The sequence below is a fragment of the Sceloporus occidentalis genome, unplaced genomic scaffold (assembly GCF_023333645.1).
Source record: "Sceloporus occidentalis isolate IW3139 unplaced genomic scaffold, rSceOcc1.0.p SCAF_4, whole genome shotgun sequence".
NCBI lineage: Eukaryota > Metazoa > Chordata > Lepidosauria > Squamata > Phrynosomatidae > Sceloporus > Sceloporus occidentalis.
The window spans coordinates 138,829,365-138,851,957 of record NW_028316984.1 but is presented as its reverse complement, the minus strand read 5'-3'; the positions used below and the strand labels follow the sequence as shown (position 1 = coordinate 138,851,957).

The 22,593-nt window shown below is 39.2% G+C and overlaps 1 protein-coding gene across 3 annotated transcripts in view; it reads left to right on the top strand.

Moving 5' to 3' along the window:
• Positions 1–21,342, top strand: part of DCAF5 (DDB1 and CUL4 associated factor 5) — a 61,865-nt gene extending 40,523 nt beyond the window's left edge. For all 3 annotated transcript variants that reach the window (XM_089521744.1, XM_089521743.1, XM_089521745.1), the window contains exons 7-9: positions 7,601–7,667; positions 11,563–11,690; positions 18,551–21,342. In XM_089521744.1, the coding sequence (XP_089377870.1) occupies positions 7,601–7,667; positions 11,563–11,690; positions 18,551–20,335 (1,980 nt within the window). In that variant the 3' untranslated portion in view covers positions 20,336–21,342. The remainder of the gene's footprint in view (positions 1–7,600; positions 7,668–11,562; positions 11,691–18,550) is intronic.
• The last annotated feature ends 1,251 nt before the right edge of the window (positions 21,343–22,593 follow it).

The window sequence follows — 22,593 nt, the reverse complement described above, 5'->3', positions numbered from 1 at the left end:
TTTTATGCTGTTTAGAAAATCTTGATTTTTTTTAATTATATGTTTTCAAAATAATGAATTAATCAGGACACATGGGTGTGATCTGTAGTTTTAATCCCCAACCATGCTACTCCTGCTTCCCCAGTAACATATCTTTATTTTACAATTTCTCTTTCATGAACAAAATAACTGCAATTTTCTTGCCTACAGAATATGTAGTATTCATTTTTCTTTTAATTAATAGTTATAATTTGATGGCTTTTATTGTGAGTTAGGTCTATAACGCTGAAGTTCCCCCCAATACACTTCCCACAGCCTTTCTAAAATTGTTAAAAAGGTTTTGTCAGAAATTAAAACAGCTTAAATAGGAACAACAAGCTATGTGTAAACTGAAATTTAACTGCTCAGTCTGCATCATTAAACAGAACTGTTCTTTTCTCATTAAATAACAGGGAATTCTGCCACGGAGGCAGCAATAGTATACCCATTTACCTGGGATTAACACTATTCATCTCAATGAATTTAGTTCTGAGTAGTGACCTTGGACAAGTCACATGCTCTCAGCCTCAGGGAAAAGCAGTGGCAAACTTCCTCTGAGCAAACGCCAAGAAACCCCCATGTTAGGTATGATTTAGTTTTTCCATAAGTCAAAAACAACTTGAAGAAATGACTTGAAGGCACACAACAACAGCAACAACAAAGGCATGTAATAGGATTATACTATAAGAGAGTTAAGAAGCATTTTGATGGACATTCATTTTAGTACTTAATGAGCAGATTCTCAATGTTTTTAATAACACTTTTCCAGCTGCATGTGGCTTTAGGACAGGTATATTAAGAGAATAATTGTCAGGAGGTCTGTGTTAAATTTTAATTCCTAGGGCACATCCAGATATTGGTATTCTTTATTTTTAATATCTAAACTGGAATGCTTTTCTAGGTCAAAACATGAAGTCTATACCCTATTCTACCTACCCCTTTTCTGTAGTCAATTCATGTCAGATTTATTGGGTTTTCATCAATTTAAAAGCACTTAATAATAAACTTATCAGTAGTACCTATATCTGTTAGAAAAAAGCTTTCTTGCTTTTCTCTGTTGGAGTGTGAATTGTAGCAGCACTATTTGCTTTATTTTGCATATGTTGCCCACCCTACTATGCATGCTGAATCCTAGCTGGCGGGGTGTCTTCCTACATATACTGTCATGAGATCCTTGAGATGTACCTGGGACATCAGGAAGTTCATGCAGATGGTGATCTTCAGCACTATTCACAAGTGCTAATATATTGATTTTGTTGGCTGAAGGTCAGGTACAAGGAAAAATTCAAGAGCACTTACATTTGAGGACTGGGCTACCTAGTTTAGATCTCATGCAAGCTTATGAATACTACTGATTTCTTTTGGCAAGACATTGTTCACTTGGCTTCTGGATTTAGAGCCAAAGTATGGAAGTTTAGCATTGGCTTAGCTATCAGGCTTCTGTGTGCCCCCCGCCCTTTCAAGCAAGGAGGGTTCCCACTCTGTTTCATTTAACTGAGAGTAAGGAGGTTTTTTGATGGACAAAACAGATCTGGTGAATGGAGGAGATTTCTTAGTTTTATCAACCAAATCAGTTAGGAGCTAGAGGTCTCACTTGGTGTTATGAGTGAGACAGATGTGCAGTTTTTAGAGGGCCTATTCAGACAGGGGTTTAAGTGTTATAAAGGACTTCCTCCTTGAATTGAAATTTTACCTGAAAAACTATGGAGCATCCCCACTGGTTCTGTGTTCAGTATTGCTCTGATTCTTGGCCTGGTTCCTTAGTTCTACCAATTTCAGGTAGAACTCTGGAGCCCAGCTTCCCATACTCTTCCATTGATTGTTACTGCCTGAAGTCCAGTTCTTGATATATCCATAGAGCACTATACAAAGTTGGCTTCTGGTTCAGACTTTCAAAATGCCCTACCTCACAAGTTCAGCCCTAGAGAATATATTTAGATAAAAAGCAATGAGGGAGGTTTCAGAGCAGCCCCACTCTTCTGTAAATATCACTGCTGTTTTCACCCAGCATTACTTGTGTGTGCTGTTTTAAAAATAAATTTAAACTGTTCTATAAATTATTTTTTCCCCTCTCTGGGAATTGGTGCACTTTTGAATATACTAACTAGCTTGTTTAATATATTATTCCAAGCACACAATTTCATGCTTGAATTGAATTTCCTTCTGTTATCTGTAACATCAAATGATTTAACTGCACTCTTTAATCCAGTGACCAAACCTCAGGATATATGTGCTCCTGCGCAGAGTGAAAAAGTTGCCATCAATCACTTTTGGGGTGAAAATACCTGTTATGACAGGAGAAGTGAAAAAATGACCAAATAAGAGTATGCCTTTGCATGGATCTAGCAAGAATACAACTTACTCATCACACTGTAATATGTATGTTTACACTGTCTGCTTGTGGACATAATAGTAAAATAGGGTTTTGGTTAATCCTGGTTTACCATGAACAAGCTGCATGCTAGTGCACAGTGCACATTCACTCCTGCTATATTCCTCTCACTAATACCAACAGATATATTAACTAGAATTCAAAAGATTATTATGATTTCCAAACCCATGGTCTTAGTATGTTGGACACTTTAGAAACCAAGACTGCACACCAGATATTATGAAATCCTAACTTGTTTGAGAGTAATAAGCCAGGATTTTGGCTCCAGATAATAGTCTTTCAATTTCTAATTCATTTACCTGTTTGTGCTAGAGAAAGGAGCCAATCAGGGTGAATGGGCTGCACCATCATGCAGTTAATACACAGAAAACTAAGGGGTGAAACAGAATGGCTCTAAATGCTGGCTTCCCCGGGGCTTGTAGGTGTGACATCTAGATGCTGCATGCCCCCAAGTCACCTGCAAGGTGCTCAGTTGCACAGAATTGGCCTGGCTTCCAGACACTCTGGTGGCACAGCATTTGCACGCCACATGCCACAGGAGCATTGTAAAGCCACAGCGGGGTTGCTGGCACAAAAAAGGGCTGCAATGTGCCGCTTCATTTTGAGCCAGCAAAAAAACAGATTGGGGCTGCGGTGTGCGGTTGCCGCAGCCCCAGTCTGGCTTTCTCAGGGGTGGCTTCAAACCACCCCTTCAGAGCCTTCTATTCTGCCCCTAAGATTCAATAGAATTCTGGTTTGCCATGACATGAAACTACAACCACTGTATTAAATAGTGTTTACTACCAGATAAATGTGTGTAGGATTACAACCTTACAAAACTTTATCAGTTCCTTCATTTGAGGAAAATCTTTGCATATTGGTTTGCTTTTATATAGTAAACTAAGAATTCACTTATTTTATATAAATCAAATTATAAATGAATTGTTGTAAACAGAAATAGGACATTTATGGACTTTGGTTGCTCAGCTGCTAAAAGATGAAAGGGAATCCGTTAGAAAAAAGCTGTCCTTTCAATTGAGTTTATAATTAGCCTTTGTTAGGTACTTTTGAGGATTTGTCCCTTTTTTGTGTTAAATATTCACCTCATTCTTACCAAGAACATTTTAAAGAGGTTCTAGCAGTCTTGAGTAGACCTTTTCTGCCCAAAAAAGCAGGAAAATGTGGACCAAAAAAACAAGTTGGTTTTCATTTTCCTCTTTAATAGTTTGCATTCAACAAAATTGAAGGAACTATAAAAACTGCAAGAAGCTGATTTCCCCCCCCCCCCCCCCAGCACACAGCAGTAAAGAATTGATTCCTGAATGTGGCTGAATTCCAGAATATGGAGGGGGAAAAGAAAAAAAACCACACCCCACTGCTTATAAGACCACAAGAACCAATGCTGATCAAATTCCAGCTTGCCTAAGTATGTTCTTTTGAGGGCATGGGAAGGAAGGGAAGAAAAGGCAAAAAAGAACATGTCAGGAGGCATTACAGGCAGCAGCTTAAGGATGGCTCATTCTAAACATTTAAGGCATGTTTAGAGTTCCTAGTCTGGTGCTTTGTACAGCAGCTGTTAACCACGCCTGGGAATTTTCTTCCTTCTAAGGCAAACTTCTGAATCAGCAGCTTGTTCTCTGGAAGGCTTTTCTCCCCTCCCCTCTCTGTTGTTCCCAGCTAGGCACAGATGGAAGTTGATGACTTAACATCTTTTGCTCATAGAATACTTACAGTGTTTCAAAAACTGTTAATCGTATGTTTGAACACATAAAATTAATGTTCAGAGATACTAATAGGCGGTAGGAATATCAGAGGAGAATTGTCTACATAGGAAGCAGGTTTCTATGTTTCTTTAGGCCACTACAGCTGCTTCCCTAGCTGCTGTAAATATTGGCCAAATGTTCGGTTGAGCAGAACCAAGAAAGCTCTTGTGTTTTCCTTACAGAATCGTTTTCTGCTTCTCAGGAAATTGTTTGTTAGTGTATGATTCAGAAAATATGGTTGATAGGCTATCTGTTTTATATCCCTAGTGCACATCATGATTGCACATACTAGGCAATTCTGAAGTAGAAAATGATAATGCAGAGAAAAACATTTACTTCAACATTCACATCAGTTTGAAAAATATATAAATACATTTTTACATTTTTTGCTTACTCTTGAATACACTTTTAGAGTTCCTTACCTTGCCCCTGTTAAACAGAGCTAGTAAACTAAACCTCTGTATTGTACTTGTGCAATCTTCTATAACTGGGGAATTACAGTATAATAAAACCCAATGACCTCACCACTGGTACAGTGCCTGCTGCATTTGTCTGGCAGTGCTTATTTATGGAAGATCTTTTTTAGTTATTAAAAAATGTGCAGGCTGTATTCACAACTATCCCCTAAGCAAGTTATCAAAGCAAGGTCCTTTTTTGGATATCACTAACATGTACCAGAAAGGATTCCATGGCACCATTTCTCCAAAGTCAATTTTAGGATATTGCTTGCACACAAATGTGGCAGAAAAAGCATATTTCCATGCAAGTGCATTTCTATATAATTTCTATATAATTATACCTGAAAGGGCATGTGTAGTTTGTGCTGGTAGTGCTAATTAGGAATCAGGGCTTGCACACCATTGTGTGAACGTATAGGGTGAAAATAAACTCCTTTTGTATTAAGAATGTATGCAGTCATCTGGGAAATACAACTAGGCATTCCTGTTTAAATTTTCCCTATTAATACATCAGTAGGACATTTCATACAATCATAGAGTTGAAAGAGAACATAAGGGCCATCCAGTCCAACCCCCCTGTCAGGCAGGAAATCACAATCAAGCCACCTCCTAATGCTGAGGTGGAATCTCTTTCCCTGTAGCTTCCATCCATTGTTCCATGTTCTAGTCTCTAAAGCACCAGAAACCAAGCTTGCTCCATCCTCAGTGTGACAGCCCTTTTAATACTTAAGCAGGGGTATCATGTTACCCCTTAACTGTCTCTTCTCCAGGCTAACATATCCAGCCCCCTAAGTCTTTTCTCATAAGGCATGGTTTCCAGACCCTTCACCATTTTGGTCGCCCTCCTCCGGACATGCTCCAATTTGTCAACATCCTTTTTGAATTGTGGTGCCCTGAATTGAACACGATATTCCAGGTGAGGCCTGACCAAAGCAGAATAGAATGGCACTATTACTTTCCTTGAAGTATTATTACACTACACCTCTCTTGATGTAGCCTACAATGGCATTGGCCTTTTTAGCTGCCACATCACACTCTTGACTCATGATCTCTTTCACCCATAGTCTCCTTAAGCCAGTTGTTGCTCATCTTATATCTATGCATTTCATTTTTCCGCCCTAAGTGCAGTATCTTACATTTCGCCTTGTTGAAATTCATTTTGTTAGCTTTGGCCCAGCTTTCCAATCTATTCAGGTCTTCTTGAATTTTGATCCTGTTCTCTGGGGAATTAGCTGCTCCTCCTAATTTGGTGTAATATGCAAATTTGATAAGCATGCCTTCTATTCCTTCATCCAAGTCATTGATAAAGATGTTGAATAGCACTGGGCCCAGGACAGAACCCTGTGGGACCCCACTAGTCACTTCTTTCCAGGATGAAGTGGAGCCATTGCTGAGCACCCTTTCGGTTCGGCCAGTCAACCAATTACAAATCCATGTAACAGTTGCCTTGTCTAGCACTATATGGATATAGGAAAACATGCATACTAAAATACCAGAAGAGAACAATTTGTGTTGTATGTAGACAAGCAAGAATATTCTATATATTTGATACAACTCCACTCCAATCTTAAAGGACAGTTTAAAGTTGCTGAGAATTGTGCTCTTGCCCTCTTTACAATACACTGTGGAATTCCAAGGCCATTGGACTGCATATTGGTCTGCACAATGTCTTGGACCAGCCCTGATTTTAGAAAGAGAAAAATGATTTGACAGCCATTGATTCATTTGGTAGAACTGTCAACATCAACTAACAACAGCTTTCCAGAGTTTCAGTCATTTCTTTTCCGGCCTTACCTGCAAATGCTAGACAATTAACCTGGGACCGTCTGCATGCAAAGCATGGGCTCTACTACTTCTCTGTGGCCTTTTCTCATTATTCACATGAATTATTGTAATAATATCAATCAACACTGAACACACCTGATTTTACCTGATTTAGGAGCTAGGCAGGGTAAGATCTGATTAATAGTTTGGTGGAGGATTTCCAGATAGGCTAGGAGCAAATCCTGTCCAAAACTTGGGGCACTGTTACCAGTCAGAGTTAACAGTATAGACATGCCAGGGATAGGCAACTGTGGAAGCATAGGAAGCTACTTTAGTCCCCCCACCCACCCCAGAAATGCTGGAGGACCACAACTCCTGCAAAAAAAATGTACTTGCTTCCAGATGCCCTCCAGCTGCCCCTAAGTGATGTGAGAGCATTTTTGCTTTGTTTTTTGATTCCCTGGGCCATGTTAAGCCCAGGAGAGGTCTTTATGAAACAGAAGTGATTTTTTTAAAAAAAATCCTCTCCTGGGCCTAAATTTGGCTCAAGGGATGCCAAACACATGGCAAAATTTTCCCACACCCACTAAAGAGTATTCAGGGACAAAAAAACTGAACCTGGGAGCTACAAAAATTATCCTTGGGGCTGTGTGCACTTTGCTCAACCTTGAGACCAGCAATAGTCTGATTCTGAATAAGGCAGCTTCGTATGTTATATAACATGTGCCACATACAGAGAAGCTAAAAATGTCTTGGTAGGGCAGATTGAATGGAAGTGTTAAGGGAATCTACTTCCGCTAGCCTAGTTGCACATATCATACTAAAGCTAATTGTAGCTCAAGAGAAGAATCAAAATTTGAATTTTATGGATGAGTTTTATGATGATTCCTTACTGAGATCTTTATTGAGATCTTCTACTTTTATTCCATTTGGACCTGTGGGTAAATGTGCACAGAATTAGTCTAGTCTTTATTTTTATAATTATCTGACTTTAAAGAAAAATAGCCTCATGTTCATCATTCTCCCCTTTGCATTTTTAATGTTTGGCCTGCTACTCTGCTATTAATAAAGAATTAAAGGAAATGTAGTACATACATCTGTTGTACCATATAATCAAGTGATTATTGTACCATATAATCAAGTGATTATCATCTTCCAAATACATATATATGTTGCTGCCTAGTAGTAAGTGTGGTGTAACTTGCTAGTATTTTTATTTCTAACAGTACATCCTCTCTGGTTCCGATGACTTCAATTTATACATGTGGAGAATTCCTCCAGATCCTGAAGCAGGTGAGTGTCTATGTGGAATCTGCCAAATTAAGTTATTACCATTAACAAAAGCTGTCCTTTAGAATCTTAGCATCATACATGGAAGAGCCACGATTATCTTTCCTAATTGTGTTTGGGAGTGGCAGTATAATATTTTTTTTTTTTTACTTAAAATGCCTCCATTATTTTCGTTACCAAATTATGCCACACACACATACACATACACTTTCCTTTGTGACATGGGGAAAAGAAATAGCTGTAGGTTTCATATAATTCCTAAAGTTTATAGTATCTTTTTAAATTATTAGTTGCATTCACACTGCAGTAATAATGCAGTTTGACCACACTTTAACTGCCATATCTCCATGCTGTAGAATCCTGGGATTTGTAGTTTGTTGTGGCAGCAGAGCTGTCTGACAAAGAAGGCTAAATAGCTCACAAACTGCAAATCTCAGAATTCAATGTCACAAACAGGATATTGTTAAAAAATCCTCGCAGTCCAAAAGCCTGTTGGAACAGAAAATGTTTCACTTGTTAAGGGAATGACAACAAGGAGGGAGCCTCCTAGCCTCCCTAGGGAAGGAATTCCAAAGCTTGGGAGCAGCCACCAAGAAGGTGCTTTTCTCTCATACCCGATCTTAACTTTCAATGTAAGTTTTGATTGGAGGGGACTGACTCAAGTGCAGGGTCAGGCTGTAGGCTTGCTCCCCCAGATAACTACTCTCCCTTTTAGTTATAGTACCTGGATAACTACTTTATTAAGGCATAAAGTAATGAGACATGCTTGTGTGAATGAGTCATCATGTACAGAATGTTCTATGTTACCAACTCCCACATTATACTTCTTGGGAGAAAAAGTTCACTCATCTGACTGGGAGTCAACAAATGTGTCGTAAGGCTAGTCTGGAATGTAGGAGTCTGGAGGTGAGTACTCTAAAGAATGTCTGTAGATGTAGACTGGATGATTTTCCATCCCCATTCAGTTCTTTTATCAGAGTTTTAATTGCTGCCTCTTACTCTAGCTCTAAAAGGAACAATATCAGAAAATATTGAGTAATTGGTTACTTAACTTTCTGCAGATTTTCATTTGTAAAAGACCCACAATTTAACATCCACACTGTTGCTTCTAAGCCATCTTCTTCTTTCCATAAGTACAAAGGATTCCTCCTGATTCTCCTTCGGAGAAAGACTCAATTAAAGCCAGGTTCAGTGTGTCACTGAATATCAAATGCTGCTGCTGCTCAGGAGTGATAAGTGGTGAAGGCTCTTACCTTCATGTCCTGCTTCTGGGTTTCCAAAGACATCTATTCCTTTGTCAACAAAGGCGAAATTGAGGGAGAGGTCCGTTAGAAAGAGCTCTCAACCACTTCCAAGTGCTAGCGTCACTTTATTTTATTAAAGAGTACCTATAAATTGCCTTTCTACCCACCAGAGCACCCAAAATAACATCTCAGTTAAAAAAATAGATTTTTAAATAATTAAAAAAAAAGCTATTTGAAGTACTGCAGGCAACGAGCCTTCTGCAGAAAGCGGAGGGAACATGTTTTTCTTTCATACTTTCAGCAGCTTAAATAATTGTCAAGACTTGCCTGAAGTTACATGTTATTGCTGACTGGACTATCTCAGCTTTGTGTTTATGTGATGTAGCAAACATTATTAGGCAATTATTTTTTCCCTGGTAAAAGAAATGGGTGATGAATCTATTTGTATATTAGCCTGTATTTTACTGCAAGCAGTTTCTCTTCCCATTACACTTAGGTCACCAATTCCTGCCACTACTTGATCATATCTTGTTTGTTTCTAACCTGCCCTGTAACAATAGATCTCAGAGCATACTACAATCAATAAAACCACTATAAAATAATCCAAAACAAGTCAAATACTTTTAAAAATATAAATACTTAAATTTTTTTTAAAACACCTTAACAATTCAAACAATCAGATGGACAAACCCCCCTAGCAAACTGAAAGACCAGCTCCTAATCCCATTAGGTGCTATATGCTCAGTGACCAATTGGTTTTAACTTGGTGCTGAAATAAGGACAACATTGATGCCATTCAAGCCTTCAGAGAAAGAATATTCCACAGCCAGAGTGCTATAGCCAAGAGAGGCCATCCCTGCATTTTCATGTGATATAGCACTCTCAGTGGTACAATAGAGATAGGCCACTCAGCATTTGGCAGATATCTAGTCCCAAGCTGTTTTTATAAGTTGTTATACTCAGAGAAACTCTTTTTTTTTTAATTCTCCCTTTGGCTAAACTTAGTTATTTCTCCCTTCCCCAATGTTTTCAGGTATTGGTATAATTTCAGTTCTCAATGTATTATGAATGTTTATAACCAACTTACAGAGTGTGTGCCCATTTTTATTACTCATTCAGGAATATAATGGCTGAGGAGAAGGAAATACGATGTAAGCAGTTTATGGTTGGTTTTTGTAATGCCCTTTAAAAATCAGCTTTGGTCTTTATTATTACTTCTTCTATTTTTCACCCACTGAATGTCTGTCAGTTTGGAAAAATCAGTGCCTAGACAAGGGGACCTGTTGGATTATTCTTTTAATATTTTATGGTAATCACCATAATGGTAATCACTCTATTGATATTACCAGTCCCTTCCAAAGGCAGTATTTATTTATTCTCATTTTTTTATTATTCATCTAGTAAACAAAATATGTAACCATGCAAACTACTTTTGCACTTTGAACTCAGTTTGCAGCAATTGAAATAAGATGATGACTAAGTGGGAGAGAATTTTGAACTTTTTAAAGCTGCCCAAAGAGGATTAATTAGGATTGTCCCTGCCAGATCAGGACAGTTGGGGGGAGGGGGGGTTATGAAATTTTAGGTTGTGGGCAGCACCATATAGCTGAAGGCACTCATCCAAATAAATCAATTTCCAACTATGTACAGGATTTACTGCCCTAGTATACTGGATGGGAATAGGTCAACTTCCTTTGAAAGAAACTGGAAAAATAACAATGTTTCTGTTCGCAATTGGTTTGTTTGTTTGTTTCCTGGAATTTGATGAGTATCCCACCACTGGCTTAGTACAGAACCAGGCTATTTGTGTACTTAAGCTATTTTACTTGCCGCAATTGGAACAGTTAATCATTTGTGGGAGGGAGCAGCATATGATAGTGGTTTGCTTTTCAAATTAAAAAAGAAAAACACTCATTGCTAGATGACCATTACACACAGCAACAGAGTGAAAAAACCCACTAAGGTGAAAAATACTGTATAATCAAAAGTTCACAAAAATGCCCACCCATAAGTATTCTTGTTCACAAAAGTAATGACTGTGTTTGTTGTGGTGTGGGAAGTATTCTGTTATCTCTGCAAATTTGCGGCTTGACTGCTAGGCAAATCTTTAAAGCCCTCATCAGAAGAAACACTTATATGAATGAAGTTGTCTGGACCCTATGCAAGAAATTAGTAATAATAGCCCTTGCATTGGAATAAGCTTATATTTAATTAGAATACCTTCAAAAGATCTTAAATACTCCATGCAATCTCTTATACTATATGTTTGTGGCAGATCATCTGTTTGTTATGGGAACCTTGCCAGCAAAGGTTGCCAAATAAGATTCTCCATTGTATTCATATAAAAGCAAATGAAAGACTAATGAAAATCTGATGTCATCCCGCCCTCCCATCCTCTAAGTCTGTCTTCACTGAGCACCACTTATAAATTATTGGATGAGGCCATCATTTGGAAACACAGTATGGGTCTTGGAATATCTACCTAGGCATTTCCTGTTGTGACAGGCTGTGGGTAGTACAGTATCCATTTTCTCTGAAGTTATTCTTATTAATATAATGATGACTGCTGAGGTGCAAACTTAGGATTCCATTGTGGTTGCAGTTAACTAACGTATGGTACATGCTCCAATTTTGCTGTTCTTTTGCTTTTCCAGGTGGAATTGGCAGGGTGGTTAATGGTGCCTTTATGATATTGAAAGGTCATCGTTCCATTGTGAACCAGGTCCGATTTAATCCCCACACATACATGATCTGTTCCTCAGGTGTAGAAAAGATTATAAAGGTGAGCCTTCTGCCATACTTGTCAACTATCTTATTTTCATTCTTACTGATCTTTCTTCCAGTAAATTTGTCCTCTTCTTATAAAGAGCAGAGTTCTCCTTGATTATCCTCTATGATGCATGTTCCAAATATATGCTATAGGAGAAATTTTCAGTTGCTTCCCTTAACAGAGACTGTTAAAATTCTTTCACTTGTATTTCACATACTGAGGAAACAGCCTGTTGCAGCTTCCCACTATAGATGTCTGTGTTTCTATGTGCGTATGTGCATGTGCACATACATGTGTATGTCTCATGCAGATGCTCAGCACTTTGAACATCCTGAAGGAAAGTAAGGTTAAAATGTGACCAAAAACACTGCAAGCTGACCCACATAATAGCCTCTCCTGGTGAAAATAATTCCGAACATGGTAAACTTAGTTCTTAGATTTATACATTCCTATTCTTTGATAAAAGCTGAAGATGAGCAGATATTTGAAATATTTAAGGACTTGGGGTAGCTTAAGGCCACTCCCTTGCAGAAAATCTGATTGTCTTTTGGGGCTGAGATTACCTGAAGCTAATTCCATTCATTATGTGGGACAAGAAAGGTACTGATTTCATTTGTATTGGTTGACCACATCTTGTATTAGATTTCTTCCCAGTAGTCCAGGGTTTAGACCATTTTGATTTCTTAAGAAGCCTGTGAAGTAAGTACTGAGCTGGGAGAGTGAATTGACTAAGGTCACCCACTGAACTTGCTGAGTGGACAGAGGCTTGACCTAATTCAAAATTTCTTGAAGAGCTTTGTAAATGTCTTTGTAACATGTACTGGCAATACTTGAGGTCATTTCAATGGATGTCAGTATTCTTTAGACAATTGCAAACTGATGAAAAGAAGTTCATCCTGCAAAGAACTTATTGGAAAGTACCATTTGCAAGATTGACATCATGATTAAACAACATGACCCAAATGCATGTCTAAAGTATTTTGAATCAGTTTTCCAAGAACGTACTAACACTCTAATAGTGTCTGTGTCATGTATTTTACTTGCTCCTATTTTCCCCTCTGTCCTCCATATATATTTGCATATTTAGAAAGAAATATTTATGGCACTATCACAAGTATAGCTTTTTGAATTACATATGCTATATACAATTGAAATATTTGCATTCAAAGGGTGTACGGCCATTTTCAGAGAGAGAGTTCATCTTGTAGGTTTTCATATAATTTAGAAAACTCACTTTTTACTCCACTATTTCCAGGAAAAACAGGGTGTTTTTTCTTCCCATGCAAGCAAGGTGATGCTCAGAATGTTACAACAATGTCTTCCATATATGAAGTAAGAAATTCCAGATGTTCAAGTTGGGTTTGGGAAAGGAAGAAGCAGTAGGAGTCATACATTGGCTAATGGAGCACAAGGACAAATAAATGGGTATTAGAGCAAATCAAGCCTGAACTCTCTCTAGAAGTCAGAATGATGAAACTCATACAACATATTTTAATGTTGTAAGCTGCCTCGATCTCATTGGAGAGGCGGGGTATAATTATTATTATTATACTTTGGACATATTATGAGAAGACATGAGCAGGGCAGGTAATGATAGTGACTTGGAAGTCTCTCACTCAAAGGGTTTCAGTAATTTGAAGTTGACTGACAGCACTTATCAAAAACAACAATGCTAAATATAATAGAAGAATTTGCCTGGGTGTTTTTATACCAGTTAATTGCCAAAGAAGTTTTTATGTGTGAACTAATATTCTTGATAATGTTCAGTGTCCATCCTCTGAATCCTTCCTCTATGATCTTATTTGGTCTCTTGGTTTAATGGGACTATATGTGTCCTCTATGTTCGTTTTGTTCCATCTTTATATCTGCTTTGGGGTGAATAATGCTCCAGTTAAATGTCCTTCATGCCCACAACTTTAATGCCTGTGCTATTTCAATATCTCTAGAAGAGAGCATTCCTGTTGTGTCACAGCATGGTTTTCAGATGGTAAATGTCTATATTTTCTAATGTACAAGCTTGAAATTAATTAATTATGAGAAAGAAACCATTTTGTGTATAACTGCCTTATTGCAACTTCTCTGTTTTGTGATTTGCCCTTTGGGCTATAATCCTCCATTATAGCCAGAATGTGAAATTTTGAAAAAATAGTCTGAAGGTCATATTGTTAGCCTTTGAACTGTATTTCATCATTACAAGCATATATAAGTCCTGTATATTAAAAATATGTATATTATATGTACAGACACACACATACAAACATGTTGATACCAAAAGTGAAAGCCCACTCTGTTTTTCAGCTAAAATGTGAAAATACAGAGGGAAACATTTATTTGTGATGACTCATAACATTAGTAATCCTTTCCTAAGCAGTTTCTCTAGTTCCTCTGTCTTCTAGAAAGTACATGAAATATATCTTTGAAAAGCACTAAGGTGTAATGGTTTGAGTGTTGGACAATGACTGTGGAGATCAGGGTTCAATTCCCAGCTTGGCCATGAAACCAACTGAATGACCTTGGGCAAGTCACATGCTCTCAGCCTCAGGGAAAGGCAATGGCAAACCTCCTCTGAACAAATTTTGCCAAGAAAACGACATGATAGGTACACCTTAGAATCGTCATAAGTTGTAAATAACTTGAAGGAACACAACAATAATAAGAAGAAAGCTTCAAAATAATCCAGGGACTCGACTGACCGCCCAAAAAGGGTGGGCTGGAGGTGCCCATTTCTGCTCCCAAAAGTGGCCGGAGCAGCCAAATGGCGCGGCCTCCCTCCATCCCAAAAAGAATCCAGAAAAACTGGGTTCTTCTTGGGATGCCACACTGATGTCACGAGTGAACCATTGGTGCACTGTGGCGCATCAGTGACACAAGTGCGGCGCTGTGACATGCGGACGTGGCACCCTGCTTGCGTCATGGACACGCCCCCTCTGTAGGTGGTGCCATGCAATAATGGTGCTGCCAGCACGTACTAGGGCTCAGGAGCGTGCAGTTGCTGCGTGCTCCCGAGCCCTAGAATCGGCCCCATGACAGTGCTTCCCACCTGTCTGTCCCGGGCCCTAGTTAACAAAAAGTTGGGGCAGATCTGGCAAGAGAAGGCAGGTTGCTTTGGAGGCATGCTATTGAAACCAGCAAGAGAGACTAAAATGGCCCCAATAATACTTCTTAAATCAGTCCCAAGGTGTATTACAAGTAACTTCGGCCCGTTCCACATGGGTGGAAAGTACGTGCATGGCACGTACTAGGGTTAGAAAGGGGCGTTCTTTCCGGATGCCCCTAACCCTAGTACGCATCAAGCACGTACAAAATGGTGGTGCCCATTCTACATGGGCGCCGCCATTTTGACGTTGCAGATGCCTAGCGTCCGCATGCCGTGCGGCGGAAATGACGGCGCGAGTGCACCATCGGTGCTTTGCGGCGCCATTTCTGCGCCGCAAAAAGAAGCCGCTTTTTGTGGCTTCTGTTTCTTGCCTGAAGGAGCCGCGCGGTTTGTTTGCTGTGGCTCCTTTGCACAGCAATCAGGGGCGCTGGCAGAGCGAAAGTGCCTTCCATTCTTAAATATTATGCTAATAGCAACAGTGAAGCCAGTAAAAAGTAGCAGAACAAATCACTTTTTCCAATATCATTCCAAGCTGTTGACACATGAAGTCTGCTGGTGTTTTCCCGGTTGCAAATTTAAAATTTAAATTTCAGCTCATTTGAACTTCTAAAGTATAAACTTGCTATGGCTTGATGGAAGAGGATTTTTCAAAGTCTTTACATGTGGAACATGCTCTTTAAAAATGTATTTTAAACATGATGGAGAATATGAAACAAAATGATGCCTCAGAGAGAAGACATAGTGGTGAATCAAATAAAAACAATTGGCAGGCAGATGTTGCTGTGGATGCATTAGATATGTGTCTGTGTTTTCTAAGAGTTAGCTATATTGGTTTGTTTCAGTACAAAAAGAAGGAGAAAGGAGAAAAAGGAGTTGTGTGACACCTTTAAGACTAACTAATTTATTTTAGCATAAGCTTTCATGGATTACTATCGATTTCCTCAGATACACTTAGGGAGTACAACATTTGTATATATGTCTTCAGAACCACATAGTGTGGTGGCTTGAGTGTTGAATTTTGTACTTGGCCATTGAAACACATTGGGTGTCCTTAGATCAGGGTTGGATTCTGTACTTGGCCATGGAAACACACTGGGTGACACACTCAACCCCAGCAAATCCTGTGATAGAAACACCATAAATCAGAAACAATTTGAAGGTACATAACAATTTCAGAGAAACCAATGCAAGAAGTTTAATAGAAGGTGGACTAAACTAACTATTGATGATAGTGGCAACTTATCAGCTGTAAGGAAAAAGAATGTACTACGGCATTCTTTATATTTTTAAGGATAAATAAAATGAATGATGAAGTAAGAGATAAATATCTTTTCAGCTATGTTTTTATGGAGATAATCATACAGACAAGTTAGTATCTGCCTCTGCTTTTGTTGGATAATCAGATGTAGCACATCCCTTCCAATTACACACACCTTCAGCAAAATACTATTTCAGTTTATATTAATGTCACAGAGAACACACTAGATTTATGCCTTTCTCTGAAATCACTTCCTGGGGCTTTCTTGCTAAGTGTAAATAATTGTCAAGTTTGCCCCTGGGACGGCTTCATTTATTTCTGCACTATTAATTCTGCTCTTAGAATCCAGCTTTTCATAGTGGGCATGCAGTAACTAACACTTAGGACTGTTGTTACAGAAGAGAATGTAATGAGGGAAGAGTCTACATTTATAAATAATAGCCACAGAAGTAGTAGTTAAGTAGCCATTCAGTCCTCTCCCCTTTGATTAATGGCAGCATTGTCCAACTTGTCTTTAGTTTTGATACTATGAGTGCTAGAAACATGTGTCTGTCTGTGTTTATATATCTCTTGTTGAAAACTTATTGTAAAAAAAAAACCCAAAACACAAGATTCTGCAGTCATGTTGTGAAACAATGACTGTGTCTTTACAAATGTTCCTCACTCTTGGACTTAGCTGGTGAAGCAGCAGTTCTGCTCAGCAGCCTCAGCTATTCTATTAAATAAAACCATGAGTAACTTTCACATTTCTCTACTGTTCTCTTGAGCAGGAGTGAACAGAGTTCAGCCCATAGGCTGCATGTGTTCTCCAGAGTTGTTTTTGTGGTCCCCAGGGCCCCTCAGTGTCAACAATGCCCTTAAATGCCCTACTTGGGGCATGGGGACATTTTCACTAAGTTTATGACCATGAGAAGCCTTTTTAGAAAACTGGAGGCAAGAAGAACTTCCAGTCACTTTCTGTTGTTAAATTCAACCACCTAAAATGGCCAGTTGGGTGCAATTTGAATTTTCCTGCAGGGTGGTTTAATGGAGGATGCAATCTGCAAAATCTCCTGTGGAGGGAATGTGGTCCCCTAACTTCCCATAGTTGCTCATTCCTATCCTAGGGAATCCCATTTTTGGAGAGTAGGTTTATTAATTTGCTTCTGAGCGAGCCCCTAATTCTCAGGACTACAAGAAAAATAATAAGCCAGTACACATTTCAAGGCTGGAATGACTTCAGAGGATAACAAGTGTCTCTCCAAACTGATTTCTTGTAGATTCACAGATCCCAAGTGCTCCTCAACTGCTTTGCAAGGACAGTTGCATGACTGGTGGTCTCTGTTTTTTAAATTCAGACATCTGGAAATGGGAACAATCAAAACCAAAACATCTGTTACCATGCTAAGATGGGAAGAATGTGAAGGACAAAAAAAAAAAAAAAAAAAAAAAGGAAAAGGATGGAGAAAGACCCATTTGGCATGTGCTCCTTCTTCAGAATTAAGTTTTAATGAAGTTCTGCTTCCTTTTTTCTTTGAATTATGGGACACAGTCCATTCACTGTGGTCACAAATGAGAACTTGAAGGGAACTGGTGGAGAATTCAGTGGAGATACTCTGCCCTGGCTGGCTGTGGATCATGTACACACAGCTGCCACTATTCTTGTCTGCCAGTGGGAGGCTAGTATATACTATAGGCCTTGTCCTGCTTCTCCCTGGTGTTCTGCCCTGCAAGCTAGCCAAAGGCTACATGAATTGCAGTGTGTGGAGGAGGTGAAGTCTGCTAATGTAGGGCTGTCAATCAATTTAAACAATGCTCTAATTTATATTAGCACATAAATGTACAACAGGCACAATTAATTTCCTTTTCCAGCACAGCTATGTGCTTGGGAGGGGAGCAGCATAAGCGTCAGTAGTGGTGTTATGCTAAGTTAAGCAATATCTTAAGTCATGTGGCTGTATTTTTTTTAAAAAGTGATGGACAGCACTAGCCCAAACATATTATTATGAGAACCTTGGAGAACAGCAGCACAGTTTTCTTTGTTTAGCCTCATTGGAATGCATGAATGGAAATGTCTCAGGTTCTGTTCTGCTTCACTGGAACTGGAGCCAATAGTATGCCTCACAAACCAGGTTCTACACAAGATTTTCAGGTTCTATTGTGGAAACATTTGCACCCGTTCAGAAGGTGAACTAAAGACCTCCTGTCTCTAGTTTTCCTGGGAAATAAGCACTTTTATTAGTTTTGAGAGTTTTTAATATTAACTGACCAGTACTTCTGCCAGCTCCCCATCCTCTATTTCAAATTAACACCTATTACATTAAAATAGTACTGCAGTCTGGTACTTTTTGTCAAGCTATGAGCATGTTTGAGTTGTGAATCTTTGGGTTCAAGTGAGGAAAAATCTTTGATCTGAAACAGAATATATCTGTGGAACTGAATAAAAAGGTCTTTTCTTTAAGTCATATTAAGACTATTAGTCAGTTAAAAAGTATACAGAAGAAATATAAAGCCACATTTTCTCCTTTTCTTTCACAGATCTGGAGTCCTTACCGGCAACCTGGTTGCACAGGAGACCTTGATGGGAAAATCGATGCTGATTCCCGCTGTCTTTACACACATGAAGAGTACATAAGTCTTGTTCTGAACAGTGGCAGTGGTCTGTCTCATGATTATGCCAATCAGTCAGTCCAAGAGGATCCACGAATGATGGCCTTCTTTGATTCCTTGGTCCGTCGAGAGATTGAAGGTTGGAGCTCTGATTCTGACAGTGACCTCAGTGAAAGCACGATCCTACAGCTCCATGCCGGAGTAAGTGAGCGCTCAGGTTACAGTGAGTCAGAGTCCTCTACTTCTTTGCGTCACTCTCCTCCTCACATGACAGAAGAATCTGATGAACCTACCTATAACTTGGGAACCTTGAGGTCTGCTGAATCTCCACCAGCCAGAGAAGCAATGACTTCTCGTCAGCAACGGTTGTCTGCACTTAGACGATATCAAGACAAACGTCTTTTGGCCCTTTCTAATGAGTCTGATTCTGATGAAAATACCTGTGAGACTGAGTTGGATGCAGACCTTTTCCCAAGACCAAGATCCCCAAGCCCTGAAGAGAATGATTCCAGCAGTTCCAGTAGCAGCAGCAGCAGCAGCAGCACAGAAGATGATGAAGAACTGAATGAACGGCGTGCCTCAACTCGACAGCGTAATGCAATGAGGCGAAGACAGAAACCACAAAAAGATGAAAGGACTAATGTAACTGGAGCAAACACAAGTACCTACGTAGGAGAAGACATCTATGACTATCCCCAGATTAAGGTGGATGATCTTTCTCCTTCTCCAGCTTCATCTCCTGAGAGGAGTACTGCGAATATAGAGGTCCGCAAAGAGAAAGCCTCTCCTTGCTCAGAGAATGAATCTGTAGACAGGAAGATCTACAAAGCCTTCAGGTGGCTTCATTATTCTTATATGTCTTATGCAGCTAATAAAGATGGTGAATCCTCACAGGGAGGTGGAGAAAGTGAAGGGAGACCAGGAACTAGCAGAAAAGTTCAAGGTGGGCAGGATCAGTCTACTGAAAATTGTAACAAAGCAAACATAAAGGAATACAGTTCAGCAGAAAATTCTAGAAACAGTCCAGACCATAAATGTGATAATCAGCGACAACCGGAGGATCTGGAGAACCTAGCCCAAGATATTGGGAACAGTGTCTCTGTAGATCCTTCTTTTGAGGCTAAAAAGCTCAATGGAAAAGCCATTTGTAAAGAACGAGGCAGTTGCATTGAAGAGCCATGCAATCAGACTGCAGGATTTGTGGAGCAAAAAAATAACCAGAATTGTCAACCAATGTCCAACCACAACCTACTGGCTGTTTCTAAGGATTCATTTGCAACTGCTGCCAACTGTAGTGGATCTGGAAATTTCTCTAGAAATCTCACAGATGACAATGAGGACAGGAACACTGACAATTCCTGTGCAAACCACAATAATGGCCGCCTACACTCTCGCTCTTCTTACCTTAATAATGGACAGAGTATGGGAGAGCAGGAGGCTGTGGCTCAAGGAAGACAATTACATTTAAGTGCTGATAATGGCGGCCTTGTGCAGACATGCACATCCCTGCACAAGGAATGTTGTCAGTCTTCCACAGACTCTTCCAGTCACAACACGAGCATGAAAGAGGATGCCACCGAGTTGCATCCTGCAGACAGTGATGGCTCACAAATCCATGGACGGCAGAAAAGGCACAGAGCAGAGTTTGAAGACACAGATTCTGAGAAGTCTTCCTCAGAAAAGAAGTTAAAAACACATGCATCCTGGTTGTGAAATGTTGCATTACCAATTCTCCATTCCATTCTCCAGTGGGTCTATTTTAAATTGCCAGGAGCTATGTTGTATAAAAATCTAATCAACTCCTTTAAAATGAGACTGAGTATAGTGTACCCTTACAAGATTCTGTTCAAGTAAATCCTTATTATTCTGTGTGATGTGTGGTGTTTGTTCAGCTAGCTACCAACATGGCTATTGTACCTTTTAATCTTCTGAAAAGAATTATTTGCGTGTTGATACTGTGGGGTTTATGGTCTCATTGAGTTGAGTGGACAAATTGCATCCTATGACTGATGCTTTTGGAGTGTGTTTTCTGTATTAGAAAACAGGAGGCAAATTGGATGCAGCCTTTTACCTTCTCCTGTGCTTCTGAAGTCTTAAGCAAGAGTTTCTCTGTCATGGTTTAGAAGCATCCTCATGGCTTATGTGTGTGGAGTAACAGCTTACAGCTGTTTGTACTTAAAACAAGCTGATTGGTCATTCAAAAGGCAGGAGATGAGTTTGTTTGATCTAGAGAGTGTTAAGGTAGCATTGATAAATGTCCTTACCTTTTTGTCTAAAATTAACTCTCTCTTATCACAAGATAGCCATATTTGTCATTGGGTTGGGCAGTAGACTCCACATTAAAGGTGTGATCTTAGTGGACTTCCCATTGGTTCATTTGCAGTTTCCAGATAGTGATCTGATTACAAAATAACTTGTAACAGAGCCACATCCCATGGTGTCTGCATGTTATTGGTGGCAGAGTCCCAAAGAGAAGAGTGTTAATATAGATCAGTGGAGAAGAGAGGTGCATAATGATGTACCTAACAAAAACTAACTGTGAGTGTGACCTGAATCTTGACACCTAATTCTTTTTTAATTTGTTTCATTTTTAAAAACAACAACAACTGATCTTATTTGGAAAAGTACTGACTTTAGAGACCCTGGTTTATAGTCCTGCACTACCATACAAAAAGTGCAGTTTGATGTATTATTTCCAATTAAACAAATATTTTTGTGTGTATGGTCTATGTTTGTTTTTTATAGTAAAACTTAAAATTTGTATCGTTTTTAACTGTTGCATATTGGAGGAAGGATGTCTGTGTAGCTCAGCACCAACCTTGGTAAATCATTCAGGGACATTAAGAAAATATCTTATAGATATCTAACACATTATATAACATATTACCTGCAGAAAGTTTTTAGTAATGGAACTTGGCACATACTCGGTGGCTGAGGCAAGTGAGGTTTCCCCAGACACTGTTTGTGCTTTGCGTCTGTTTTGGAGTGGTTCACCTACTGCCTCTGTGAGAAAACTACTACTTTTAAAAGTCATTGCCAGCTATACTGTTCTGTCCCTTAGCATCAGCAAAAGAACATCTTGACCAGTGCTGTCTTAAAGTGACTTGTATGCTTTGTAAGTCACATATTGATTAAGAATAAGGGGTAGGATGTGAGGAATTTCAGTAAGGATTCATTAAATGTGGCTGGTGTTTAGAAATCTCTTTCACTTGCCCCTTGTCCTCATTTTGTACATAACAGAAGCATTGATGAAAGGGGTACTTTGTGGATTTATGTAATTTTTTCAGTCACTGAGCCGATCTACAAATGAAATTGATCTAGTTGTCTTTTTATTGCAAAAGAAGAAGCACTCGAGTTCATCTGAGTTACCCCCATCTATGTGCACAAAGAATTGTAACCATAACATAATGCACAGGAATTATGGGTACATAGAAATAGAAATATCTTTTACTTAGGTGATCACTAAACAATAAGTAACAATTAAAGATAATGGCAGAGGGACACAAAGTAGTAGAGTGGTTTGAATATTCTCTTAGAACTTGTCCTCTCATCTACTGACAGTAAGAACTTCCTACACAACTGCTTCAGGTTTGGAAAGCTGAAGAGCAGGAAGCTGTTGTCAGAATAAAGTGAGCTACAGTGACCTGCAGGATTTTGTGTTACTGTTTTTGTGTTCCTCATATGCTACTGTGCTGAGTGATAAGAATGGGAATACAAATGGTAACTGTTGAACCCTTTTAATGCTACATTAAATAGAGAGTGCTGCTGCTGATTCTCTTGATTGATGCTGAACTCTCCATGGAAGGGATCGCTTCCCAAGAAGAAATGTCTTAGCCTGCATATACAGTTTCACAATGCAAAGCTCTTCAACAAAGGGCTGCAGCCTTGGTTTCAATACATACATCTCTGGGAAAAGTACTACATTTTCATTAGATAAAGATGAGTTCAGAACTATAGGAGATTAAGTGGGA